At 44.8% G+C, this 13,906-nt stretch overlaps 1 protein-coding gene across 1 annotated transcript in view; it reads right to left on the bottom strand.

Annotated features, from left to right (window-relative positions):
- The window catches only part of LOC128657865 (gastrula zinc finger protein XlCGF26.1-like), a 276,380-nt gene extending 262,677 nt beyond the window's left edge, over nucleotides 1-13,703 (bottom strand). The window contains exon 1 of the mRNA XM_053712295.1: nucleotides 13,691-13,703. Within this exon, the coding sequence (XP_053568270.1) occupies nucleotides 13,691-13,703 (13 nt within the window). The remainder of the gene's footprint in view (nucleotides 1-13,690) is intronic.
- Nucleotides 13,704-13,906: the final 203 nt, after the last annotated feature.

Below are 13,906 nucleotides of genomic sequence, written 5' to 3'. Positions count from 1 at the left end.
AGTGGTACATTTTGTACTTTTTAATAAATGTTTTTTATAAATTGAATATGATTGTATGCTCTTTTCCTGGTATGGATTGCATAGACCTCTATTAGCTGCTAGTTTTTAGCGCACCCTTTCTTTTGTTGCTATATATATTTATTTTTTTCTAGAGTATTTTGGGATACTGCTCTTATAAAGGTTGCTTTGCTAATTTATTTGCATGGTTTTTATTATTTGCCTATACTTTCTTTATCCCTTCCCTGTTAGAGTTTTTTTTCTTTATTTTGTCAGGGGTATGATGTTAGTATCGGGAATGAAATGGGTATGGGTGTAATGGGTCAAAGGCTTTTTCAGCATCTGTTGAGAGGAAGAGCATTGGGATTTTGAGGTCCACTACCGTTTGCAGAGTCTGTAAGACTCTTGTGGTATTGTCTTTTGCTTCTCTTCCTCTCACGAATCCAACCTGGTCAGTGTGTATCAATTGGGGTAGGATTGTATTTAAGCGGGTGGCTAGTAGTTTGGCATATGTTTTTATGTCTATATTTAATAAATATATGGGTCTAAAATTTTACACGTTATCTTCTGATTTACCAGGTTTAGGAAGTACTACGATTGAGGCCTCCAAGAGTGACTGGGAAAAAGTGAAGCCATTATCTATAGCTTGGTATAGTGTCGTCAGCTGATTGCTTAATTGCATTTTGAACAGTTGGTAGAATTTAGCTGTGAGGCCATCAGGACCTGGGGCCTTGCCTGATGGTAATGTTTTAATAGTCTCTAGAATTTCTCACATGGTAAATAGGGAATCTGTAGTCTCCTTAGCTTTAAGACAGCGAATAAGGGTGGTTCTGTCGTGGTGCAGAACAAAACTGACTACATCAAGGAAGCCCATAGGCAACTCCTTGATGAGGACAGTTATACCAAACTTAGCTACAACCCAGTATGGTTGTTTCAGCAGGAGGAGGCAAAGAGCACCACAGCAGAGCTGTATATATAGCTCCTCCCTTCCCTCCCACCCCAGTCATTCTCTTTGCCTGTGTTAGTGATAGGAAGAGGTAAAGTGAGGTGTTAGTTTAGATTCTTCAATCAAGAGTTTATTATTTTTAAAATGGTACCAAAGTGTGCTATTTTACTTTAGGGTGTAGCCGTATTCCTTGTCAGCCTCTAGAGTAGAGCTACAGGTGGCATAAGGCAATGGGAACTTGTGGGGCTTTACCCTCACTGCGCCTCCCATACTTGTGCTGCCCTTCTGGAATATGGTCTTAGCATATAGTAACTAAGGCCCTTCTGTGTCTACAGAATTGCTGGAGGGAGAAGACCTCTGGATCCTGTGGGACGTCTCATGCTGTTACTCAGCATTGAGGTAAGTGCAGTCTTTATATTTCTGGGGTCAAAAATATCAGATATGGCTGTACACTTTTGTCTTGTAAGATGTATTGAGTCCGCGGATTCATCCATACTTGTGGGATATTCTCCTTCCCTACAGGAAGTGGCAGAGAGAGCACCCACAGCAGAGCTGTCTATATAGCTCCTCCCTTAGCTCCACCCCCCAGTCATTCTCTCTGCCTGCTTAACTGCTAGGAAGGGCAAAGTGAGTGTGGTGACAAAAATGTTAGTTTTTATTTTCTCAAGCAAAAGTTTGTTATTTTAAATGGTACCGGTGTGTACTATTTACTCTCTGGCAGAAAAGGGATGAAGATTTCTGCAAGGAGGATGATGATCTTAGCATTTTGTAACTAAGATCCACTGCTGTTCTCACAAGGGCTGAAGAGTATAGGAAAACTTCAGTTGGAGGAACAGTTTGCAGGCTAAACTGCATTAAGGTATGTTCAGTCTATTTTTTTCTAGACAGACTGTGTTATTTCTAGAAAAGGCTGGCAATATTCCCATGAGGGAAGGGTAAGCTGTATTCAGTAAAAGAGGAATCCAAGCTTGCATAAAGGGCTCATAGTTACTGGTGACACTAATAGGAAAAAACGTTTTGGTTTAGTTACAAATAAAACGTTTTTTGAGGGACTTTAAGGGGTCTTTGTGGCTTGTTTAAGGGTTATTAACCCACATGGTTAGTTTAAGAAACACTCTGTGGTGTTTTTTAGGCCCCATAACTTCGAGTGAGGTGGGAGGGGCCTATTTTCAGTTGCACAGTTTATTTACCTCAGAAGCATCCAGCTACTTCTCCAGAGATTCCTGCTGTATTTCAGGGCTGTAAAGAGGTTTTTTCCCCACAAATCGTTCCTTAAGGGCAGCCTCCTGAAAGAATTACTGCTCATTCTACTAGAGCAGTGGCTTCCACATGGGCTTTTAAAAATGAGGCTTCTGTTGAACAGATTTGTAAGGCGGCGACTTGGTCTTCGCTTCATACTTTCTCCAAATTTTACAAATTCAATTCTTTTGCTTCTTCGGAGGCTATTTTTGGGAGAGAGGTTCTACAAGCAGTGGTGCCTTCCATTTAAGGAACCTGTCTTGTCGCTCCCTTCATCCGTGTCCTAAAGCTTTGGTATTGGTATCCCACAAGTATGGATGAATCCGTGGACTCGATACAACTTACAAGAGAAAACAGAATTTATGCTTACCTGATAAATTTCTTTCTCTTGTGATGTATCGAGTCCACGGCCCGCCCTGTCTATTTAAGACAGGTAGTATATTTTTATTTAAAAAAACTTCAGTCACCACTGCACCCTATAGTTTCTCCTTTTTCTTCCTAGCCTTCGGTCGAATGACTGGGGGGTGGAGCTAAGGGAGGAGCTATATAGACAGCTGTGGGTGCTCTCTGCCACTTCCTGTAGGGAAGGAGAATATCCCACAAGTATGGATGAATCCGTGGACTCGATACATCACAAGAGAGAGAAATTTATCAGGTAAGCATAAATTCTGTTTTTCTTCTGCTGGGGACAGTTTGTGAACTCTCAACAAGGGGAAGGGTTCCTTGTCTACAGTGTGTGGGTCCTCTTAGCCTTATGTAGTACTTACCTGGTTAGGATAATCTCCCTAAACCTGCGTGTTTTTAGAACATTGACACGCTTACAGGGTGGATATGTCCCAAGGGAGTTTTTTTGGGCTGACGCTGGGGAATATTTTAAGCATTTATTACTGAAGTATTTATTATCGGAGTCTCTGGTTTTCACTCTGACATGATTACACTTAAGTTGGCTAATTTGGGTTTACTTTAGCAGATTCGTCACGACCGCGTGGTCTTAGTTTCATTTTTGCCCCGGTCTAACAATATGGACGTTTTCACTTTAGTTTCTGAGGACGTACCCAATGAGCTTGGTTAACGCCCACAAATAGGCGGGACTTCCTTGGCGTGCTGGGGCTGAGAAAAGCCGCGCAGGCATTACTTCAGGAAGTCCCGGTCTCTGATAGCGTGCTGCTAGTGAAAGCTGTGACCGCGTGGTTTCTTAACGAGTGCTCTGCAGTGTTGTAGTGTGGATCCGGACTTGCAATTCTAGGCGGACTGTCAGTTGGTCGATCGAGGGGGCAGGTAGGCGCCTCAGGAATGCTGCTGGGGCGAGGTGCAGGCATTTAATTTGGTCTCTGAAGTTTTTCTAAAATTTGCCCTTTGTAGTTCACAAGTATTTAGCAAACCAGAAAAAAGAAAACTGCTTTTATTGTGTATATTGGATTCTATCAGTCAGTTGTTGTTTTTTCTTGAAAATAAAAATATTTTTATTTTTTAAAGAGACAGGTTGTTATTTGTATTTTATGTCAAATAATGGATTCAGACGGAATTCCAACTGTTCCATGCTCTATGTGCATGAATGCCCCTGTGGAACCTCCTGTTCCTTTTTGCCCTTCATGCATCCAGAGGGCTTTACACTATAAAGACCAAATTTTTTATGACACTTCATTGCCTAAAGCGGATGCTTCTCAGGAATCTACAGATGAGATGCAGAGTATGCCGCAGCTTTCTCCCCAAGCGTCACAGCCTTTAAAGTGATGGTAAATTTGCCTCAATAACTTTACATATTCTGAAAGCTCTTGACATTACTAGCATATTGATGTGCTTATTTTTTTCAAAACTCAAACGTCTAAAAATCAGCTTTTTTTTCAGGCTCCGTTACCTGATCCAATGCAGCCCCTGTCAGAAATTTTCTGATTGTGGTATTTGATTGGCATCTCTTTCAGCCAATAGGAGCCTCACCATGCGCCCCATGGATTTTACTCACAGCACGCTCCCGTGCTTGTAACGCTGCCTGGAAGTAAAACTGCGCATGCGCAACTTAATATGCTATTTGCGCAACTAAATACCTGTACCCGTTAGCAGCCTCACTGTTTTAGTTGCGCAAATAGCGTATTGAGTTGCGCATGCGCAGTTTTACTTCCAGTCACCGTTATAAGCACATCAATATGCTAGTAATGACAAGAGCTTTCAGAATATGTAAAGTTATTGAGGCAAATTTACCATCACTTTAACTCCCGCTCAGGCGGTGCCAGTTTCTGCCGCATTTACTTTAAAAGACATTGCTGCAGTGATGTCTTCTACTCTTTCCGAGGCGTTGTCTAATTTTCCAAATATATCGCACGGCAAGCGTACAAGAAGAGACAATTGTGTGGTCAATTCAGCCTCTGATTCTCTGATGGCAATTGAGGACGTACCCGCCCACAGTGAACGGGAGGGTACGGAGGTCCTGTCTGAAGGTTAACTCTCTGATTCAGGGAGCGCCTTGCCCATGACTGACTCTGAAGTCTCTTTCAGGTTTAAGCTTGAACACCTTCGCCTATTACTTAGGGAGGTGTTGGTTACTCTGGATGATTGTGACTCAATAGTGGTCCCTCCAGAAAAATTGAGTAAGTTGGACAAGTTAGAAGTAGAAAAGAGGGCGCCACATAGCGTAATATTGTTGACTCAAAAGCCCAAATAGGTGATTATTGTTAACGCTTACCAGAAATAAATGCACCATATTGTAACCGGTGCTGACAGGCAGGCTAACACTTTCAGTGGTTAGCACACTGGGTGGCCTCAGGCAAGCTGTGCACAGGTGATATTCAGCGTTTGCTTGATTGATGGACGTCTGTGCAGCTAATGTGTGAGACACTGCGGTAGATCAAACACTTTGAAACCATATTAGTTCGTGTAAGATGATGGTGCTGTGTCTTGTAAGGCAATCAAATGTGCTGGCGGCAGGGCTCCTCTGGTCTTCTGGAAGAAGATATCTGTGTGTCTGAGGTCCTCCGCTGTGTTGAATCGGAGATCCGCTCCTCTGAAGACCAGAGGAGCCCTGCCGCCAGCACATTTGATTGCCTTACAAGACACAGCACCATCATCTTACACGAACTAATATGGTTTCAAAGTGTTTGATCTACCGCAGTGTCTCACACATTAGCTGCACAGACGTCCATCAATCAAGCAAACGCTGAGTATCACCTGTGCACAGCTTGCCTGAGGCCACCCAGTGTGCTAACCACTGAAAGTGTTAGCCTGCCTGTCAGCACCGGTTACAATACGGTGCATTTATTTCTGATAAGCGTTAACAATAATCACCTATTTGGGCTTTTGAGTCAACAATATTACGCTATGTGGCGCCCTCTTTTCTACTTCTAAATTACAGATATCTTCTTCCAGAAGACCAGAGGAGCCCTGCCGCCAGCACATTTGATTGCCTTACAAGACACAGCACCATCATCTTACACGAACTAATATGGTTTGTCCATAGACCAAAATCACTTATTTTTTGTTAGTGCACCCCGCTCACGGTTCCCCTCGGGGTTCCCTTTTATGACTACAAGTTGGACAAGTATTTGGAAGTTCCTTCCTACTCGGACGTGTTTCCAGTTCCTAAGAGAACTTCGGAGATCCTGGCTAAAGAATGGGAGAGGCCAGGTATTCCATTCTCCCCTTCTCCTATTTTTAAGAAACTGTACCCTATAGCTGACACTATTAGGGATTCTTGGCAGACGGTCCCCAAGATTGAGGGTGCCATCTCTACCCTGGCCAAACGGACTACTATCCCTACTGAGGATAGTTGTGCTTTTAAGGATCCCATGGATAAGAAGTTGGAGGGTCTCCTTAAAAAGATGTATGTTCACCAGATATTCCTTTTACAGCCGGCGGCCTGTATTGTTACAGTTACCACCGCGGCTGCTTATTGGTTTGATGCCCTGGAAGAGTCTCTTAAGGTGGAGACTCCTCTGGAAGAGATACAGGATCGGATTAAAGATCTTAAGTTGGCTAATTTGTTTATTACGGATGCTTCTCTGCAGATCACTAAATTAGCGGCTAAGAGTTTGGGCTTTGCCATCTTAGCGCGCAGGGCTTTATGGTTGAAGTCTTGGTCTGCGGATGTGTCATCCAAGTCTAAGCTTTTAGCTATTCCTTACAAGGGGAAGACCCTGTTCGGGCCTGACTTGAAGGAAATTATTTCTGACATCACGGGAGGCAAGGGTCATCTCCTCCCTCAGGATAAAAAGTCCAAACAGATAGGGCAACAGAGTAATTTTCGTTCCTTTCGGAATTTCAAAAGAGTCCCCTCTTCCTCTTCCACTAAACAGGAAGGAAATTCTCAGTCCAAGTCCACTTGGAGACCCAACCAGTCTTGGAACAAAGGTAAACAATCTAAGAAACCAGCTACTGTTACCAAGTCAGCATGAAGGGTCGGCCCCCGATCCGGGACCAGATCTAGTGGGGGGCAGACTTTCTCTTTTTGTCCAGGCTTGGATAAGAGATGTTCAGGTTCCCTGGATACTAGAAATTGTGTCTCAGGGGTATCAGTTGGAGTTCAGAAATTCTCCCACCAGAGGAAGATTTCTTCTTTCTCGATTATCTGTAGACCAGATAAAGAGAGAGTCGTTCTTACGTTGTGTAAGAGACCTCTTTTCCATGGGAGTAATATGTCCCATTCTGGTACAGGAATAGCGACAGGGGTTTTATTCAAATCTGTTTATAGTTCCCAAAAAGGAGGGAACATTCCGACCCATTTTAGATCTCAAAAGTCTAAACAAGTTTCTCAGGGTTCCATCTTTCAAGATGGAAACTATTCGTACCATTCTTCCATTGATCCAGGAGGGTCAATTTATGACTACCGTGGATCTAAAGGATGCATATCTACATGTTCCTATCCACAAAGATCATCACAAGTTCCTACGTTTTGCCTTTCTGGACAAACATTTTCAGTTTGTGGCTCTTCCTTTCGGTCTGGCCATGGCGACCAGAATCTTCACAAAGGTTCTGGGGTCTCTGCTGGCGGTTCTCAGGCCGCGGGGTAATGCAGTATTGCCTTATCTGGACGATATTCTGATCCAGGCGTCGTCTTATCAGCTCACAAAGTCTCATACCGACATTGTTCTGTCCTTCCTAAGGACTCACGGGTGGAAGGTGAATCTAGAAAAGAGCTCACTAGTTCCACAGACAAGGGTTCCTTTCTTGGGAACTCTAATCGACTCTCTATCCATGAAGATCTTTTTGACGGAAGTCAGAAAGTTAAAGATTCTGAATACATGCCGAGCCCTTCAGTCCAATCGTCGGCCGTCAGTGGCTCAGTGCATGGAGGCAATTGGATTGATGGTAGCAGTAATGGACATCATTCCGTTTGCTCGTTTTCATCTCAGACCACTACAACTGAGCATGCTCAGACAATAGAATGGATATTATGCAAATTTGTCTCCTCAGATAGATCTAGATCAGGAGACAAGGGACTCTCTTCTATGGTGGTTGTCGCCGGATCATCTGTCCCAAGGGACATGCTTCCGCAGACCCTCTTGGGTGATAGTGACAACGGACACCAGCCTGATAGGATGGGGAGCAGTCTGGAACTCCCTGAGGGCTCAGGGTGTGTGAACTCGATCAGAGTCTCTGCTTCCAATCAACATCCTGGAGCTGAGAGCAATATTCAATGCGCTTCAGGCTTGACCTCAGTTGGCTTCGGCCAAATTCATCAGATTCTAGTAGGACAACATCACGACTGTAGCTTACATCAATCATCAGGGAGGAACAAGGAGTTCCTTAGCGATGACAGAAATAGCCAAGATAATTCAGTTGGCGGAGGCTCACTCTTGTTGTCTGTCAGCAATCTACATCCCAGGGGTGGAAAACTGAGAAGCGGATTTTCTGAGCTGACAGACTTTTCATCCGGGGGAATGGGAACTCCATCCGGAGGTATTTGCCACCCTGATTCTCAAGTGGGGCAGGCCGGACTTGGATCTTATGGCATCTCGTCGGAATGCCAAACTTCCGAGATACGGATCCAGATCCAGGGATACTCAAGCCGAACTGATAGATGCCTTGGTCGTTCAACCTAGCTTATGTGTTCCCTCCGTTTGCTCTCCTTCCTCGAGTGATTGCTCGAATCAAACAGGAGATGGCTTTGGTGATCCTCATCGCTCCTGCGTGGCCTCACAGGACTTGGTATGCCTATCTGGTGGACATGTCATCTCAGCCACCGTGGAAGCTTCCAGTGAGGAACGACCTTCTGATTCAGGGACCCTTCCATCATCCGAATCTAGTTTCTCTGCAGCTAACTGCTTGGAGATTGAACGCTTGATTTTATCTAAGCGAGGATTCTCTGATTCGCTCATTGATACCTTGATTCAGGCACGTAAGCCTGTAACTAGAAAGATTTACCATAAGATATGGCGTAAATATCTTTAGTGGTGCGAATCCAAGGGCTACTCTTGGAGTAGGGTTAGGATTCCCAGGATTTTGTCTTTTCTCCAAGAAGGATTGGAGAAAGGGTTGTCAGCGAGTTCCTTAAAGGGACAGATTTCTGCCTTGTCTATTTTGCTACACAAGCATCTGGCGGATGTTCCAGATGTTCAATCTTTTTGTCAGGCTCTGACTAGAATCAGGCCTGTGTTTAGACCAATTGCTCCTCCTTGGAGTTTAAATGTAGTTCTTAATGTTCTTCAAGGGGTTCCGTTTAAACCGATGCATTCCATAGATATTAAGTTGTTATCTTGAAAGGTTTTATTTTTGGTTGCTATTTCTTCTGTTCGCAGAGTTTCTGAGCTTTCGGCATTACAATGTGATTCTCCTTATCTTATTTTCCATGCGGATAAGGTGGTGTTACGTTCCAAACCTGGTTTTCTTCCTAAGGTTTGTGACAGACCCCTCTGTCAGTACTGGAAGGGTTAACTTTGTTCAGCTTTGAGAAACTATTTTCTGAAAACAGGTTTCCTGGCATCAGCTATTGTTTACTGTAATTAAGTTTAAGTGATAAGCATTCACATTGTTTAATCAGACTGCCAGTTGTCAAGAAGGACTCCCTTGTTTTCTTGTGTTTAATTATTTATTTGGTTAAGTAATGCAATTCTATTTTATCCTGTAAAAGGGCGTCTTCCCTCTATCTAATGTAATATCTTCTTCCTGTGCAGCTGTTGCTGGGGAGTGTCAACCAGGTGGGAGACCTGCATAAATTAACTGGGTTTGTGTGTTGCTGATCCCGTATTCAGGGCATCTTTCATCTGGTATTAACCCTCGATATCCAGGTTATACCATAACAACTGGTGGCAAGCGACGGGATGATCCTCATCGCCCAGAAGAGCAACTACACATCCGGACCTAATGGGAATACCGTATGAAAGGCTGAAAAGAGCTACCCTTAAAGACCTGCTAGAACAACGGGGCCGACAAGCCAGTAACCTCAGGAAGAGGGAGATTATTAGAATACTGACCGAGTTGATCGGAGTACCAGGGCCCGAAGGAACCAATGAGCCCAGCATATCAGACAGAACCCCCAAAGAAGCAAGCTTTGACCGGGCAGTTAAAATAAGACTGGCACATTATGGCCCCAACCCGTCTGCCGAAATTATCGACCGGGTCATAGCAGCCGTGGAGGCCAACCTACTTCGCCAAAGCGGCGCTGCAGCAGCCCATGTCACAGCAACCCCAATGGAAAAGAGAAGGGTACATTTTGCAGCTTTTAAAAACTTCCTGGAAACAGAAGGAGAGATTGATGGGTACCTTGCGGATTTCGAGAGGCAATGTGCCCTACACAAGGTACTCGCAGAGGACTGGGTCACGATATTATCCGGAAAATTATCCGGCCGGGCCAGCGAGGCTTTTCGGGCCATTCCGGATGAGGAAGTCGGGGATTATAATGCTGTAAAAGAGGTGCTGCTCTCCAGGTATGCAATTACACCGGAGGCATACAGGAGGCGGTTCAGAGACACTGTTAAACTAGCTGGAGATTCCTACGTTGAGTGGGCATGTAAGGTGCACCGCACAGCAGCTCACTGGATGGCGGGGTGCCAAGCCGTATCTGGGGAAGAGGACTGCAGCTATTCCTGTTGGAACATTGCTTTGACAAGCTATCAGCAGGAGTTAGAGAGTGGGTTCGGGACCGTAAACCCTCCACCCTGCATGAAGCTGCTCACCTGGCAGATGAGTATACGGATGCCCGCAAACTGGACACTGCTAACACACAGATCCCGGACAGAGTGGAGTACAGACCCACAGTCACCCCAGCAGCTACCAGTTACCAACCCCCGGCGCACCGCTCTACCACACCGCCTTCAGCCATGAACTATCCTCAGACAGCCCGGTTCAACTCACGGGACTACTCACAGCCTATTCGGTGCTTTGGATATAAGCGACTAGGGCACAAAAGACCAGAGTATCCCCTAAACACAGCGAACCAAGCACAGTCCTAGAGGAGACCCGCCGGCGGAAACCCACGTAACCCTCAGCCTGCTGCCCACTGCGTAGAGGACGAAGAATGCTGGGGCATGCTACATGAAGTAGACCCCGTGCAAGCTGCCCACCGGGATAACCGGCAACAGCACCGGCAACTGGTTAAAGTGAATGGGAAGGAGGTCAGTGGTCTGCGGGATACTGGTGCTACCATGACCTTGCTCCAAAAGAACTTGGTGTCTGAGAACCAGCACACCAGAGACACTGTGGCTGTGAGGGTAGCAGGGGGCACTGTGTTCCGCCTACCTGTTGCCCAGATACATTTGGATTGGGGAGTGGGCTCTAGACATGTGAATGTGGGGGTCATGAAGGACTTACCAGCTGATGTTCTCCTTGGAAATGACTTGACCCCCCTTGTTTCTGCCTATGCTCCCATGGGTCCTGCCGATGTTAACCCTGTGACTACCCGTGCCCAGATCTGTGCCACCGAGACCGACCCACCTGCTGCTAAGCCCCAGGACACTGAGCTCAGTAAATCTCTATCCGCTATTGATACGTGGAAGTCCCGTTACAACGCGGTGATGAAAGAGAAGAGTCAAGTAGAGGATGAAATGGTCACGTTAAACAATCACGTAACAGTGCTAGCGGGAGAGAAGAGGAGTGCAGAGGAAAAAGCACGTTTAGAACGGGAATCTCTGCTAAACAAGCTGCACCAACAGACCGCAGAAAACACCAGCTTGAGAGTGGAACATTAAACAGTAAAGACAAACTTAGCGATACTGGAGGAAAAGCTGACGCTGGCTCATAGTGAGGTGCAGCAACTCAAGGGCAACTTACGTCAGTATGAAGGGCTTGTGGATACCTATAAAGAGCAGGTACAAAAAACATGTAAAGAAGCCGATGAGATTTGTCTCCAACTGGAAAGAAGCGTCTCTGAAAACAAAAACTTGAAGGACTGTTTAGCCCTGGTCTGGGCACTGAAGAAGTTGAACCCTTATTTATACGGACAGGAATTCTCTCTCATAACGGGAATGCAGATGGATTGTCCCGGCAAACTGACATTCCTACCACCTCCTAGTCCAGTCATCCCCAAGTTGACCCGCCAAAGGGTCAAGCCGGGTCTGCCGGAGTGTCCCACCAGGAGGGAGCCGTGTGACAGACCCCTCTGTCAGTACTGGAAGGGTTAACTTTGTTCAGCTTTGAGAAACTATTTTCTGAAAACAGGTTTCCTGGCATCAGCTATTGTTTACTGTAATTAAGTTTAAGTGATAAGCGTTTACATTGTTTAATCAGACTGCCAGGTGTCAAGAAGGACTCCCTTGTTTTCTTGTGTTTAATTGTTTATTTGGTTAAGTAATGCAATTCTATTGTATCCTGTAAAAGTGCGTCTTCCCTCTATCTAATGTACTATCTTCTTCCTGTTCAGCTGTTGCTGGGGAGTGTCAACCAGGGTGGATACCTGCATAAATACTGGGCATATAGCCCTCAATAAAACACATTCTGTTTTACCCTCAAGATGGAGCTTGGTCTCATGTTTGGGGGGAATTACCTGGGTTCGTGTGTTGCTGATCCCGTATTCAGGGCATCTTTCATCTGGTATTAACACTCGATATCAGGGTTATACCATAACAAGGTTGATTCTAATAAAAATATTAATCAGGAAATTGTTGTTCCTCCCCTGTGTCCTAATCCTTCTTCTAAGAAGGAGCGTCTGTTACATAATTTGGACGTGGTCCGTGCCTTGAAGTTCTACTTACAGGCGACTAAGGATTTTCGTCAATCGTCTTCCTTGTTTGTCGTTTTTTCGGGGAAACGTAGGGGTCAGAAAGCTACGGCTACCTCTCTTTCCTTTTGGCTGAAGAGTATCATCCGTTTTGCATATGAGACTGCTGGACAGCAGCCTCCTGAAAGAATTACGGCTCATTCCACTAGGGCTGTGGCTTCCTCTTGGGCATTCAAAAATGATGCTTCTGTTGAACATATTTGCAATGCTGCAACTTGGTCGTCTCTTCACACTTTTTCCAAATTTTACAAATTCGATACTTTTGCCTCGTCTGAGGCTGTTTTTGGGAGGAAAGTTCTTCAAGCAGTGGTGCCTTCCGTTTAGGTTCCCTGTCTTGTCCCTCCCGTTTCATCCGTGTACTATAGCTTTGGTATTGTGTCCCACAAGTAAGGATGAAATCCGTGGACTCGTATCTTGTAAAAGAAAAGGAAATTTATTCTTACCTGATAAATTTGTTTCTTTTACGATACGATGAGTCCATGGCCCACCCTGTTTTTACTAGACAGGTCTTTTTATTTTTGTTAAACTTCAGTCACCTCTGCACCTTGGCTTTTCCTTTCTCTTCCTAACTTCGGTCGAATGACTGGGGTGGGAGGGAAGGGAGGAGCTATATATACAGCTCTGCTGTGGTGCTCTTTGCCTCCTCCTGCTGACCAGGAGGCGATATCCCACAAGTAAGGATGAAATCCGTGGACTCATCGTATCGTAAAAGAAACAAATTTATCAGGTAAGAATAAATTTCCTTTTCACCACCTTCCGAAGGTACATACATCTTTGGAAGGTGTGAAGGGCCGACCCATAGTGAGTGGTATTGGCTCACTATCTGAGAATCTGTCTCAATGGCTTGATGCCATTTTGCAGCCTCTGGTTCAAAAACTGCCCAGTTACTTCAAGGACACGACCCATGTCTTACATTTACTTGAGAAAGTGACGTGGAGGCCTGAATACATGTGGGCTACTATTGATGTAGTATCTTTATACTCTACTATCCCACATTCAGAAGGGATGAAGGCCATCACTTACTTTCTCAATGAACATACCTCCCTGACTGTACTTTTTCGAGATTTTGTGTTACAAGTCACACAGTTTTTATTAACACACAATTATTTTGAATTTGAAGGTGATTACTTTCTGCAGAGACGTGGGACAGCTATGGGAGCTAAATTTGCTCTGTCCTATGCTAACCTGTATTTGGGTTGGTGGGAGCTGTCCCACGTCTATGCACAGAGTAATCCCTTCATTGAAGATATTATCATCTACTGACATTTTATAGATTACTTGTTATTGGTGTGGAAGGGAGAAGAAGAGAGGATTCGACAATTTGTGGGTTGTATAAATGCAAATGATCTTAATCTCGCATTTACCTTTGAGGACCATGCCAAAGAAATCAACTATTTGGATATCACAATAAGGGGGTGTGAGGATGGGAAAATTAAAACAATTAGTTATAGAAAGCCAATATCTGGCAACACTCTATTGCATGGTAAAAGCTGCCACCCACCTCACGTACCTTATGCGATAGCCAAAGGTCAGCTCATCCGACGAAAAAGAAATTGCTCAAATGAAACTTCCTATAGGGA

Source organism: Bombina bombina, chromosome 4 (assembly GCF_027579735.1).
Source record: "Bombina bombina isolate aBomBom1 chromosome 4, aBomBom1.pri, whole genome shotgun sequence".
Taxonomy (NCBI): Eukaryota; Metazoa; Chordata; class Amphibia; order Anura; family Bombinatoridae; genus Bombina; species Bombina bombina.
The sequence above is the reverse complement of the archived record's forward strand: the minus strand, read 5'-3'. Positions and strand labels throughout refer to the sequence as shown.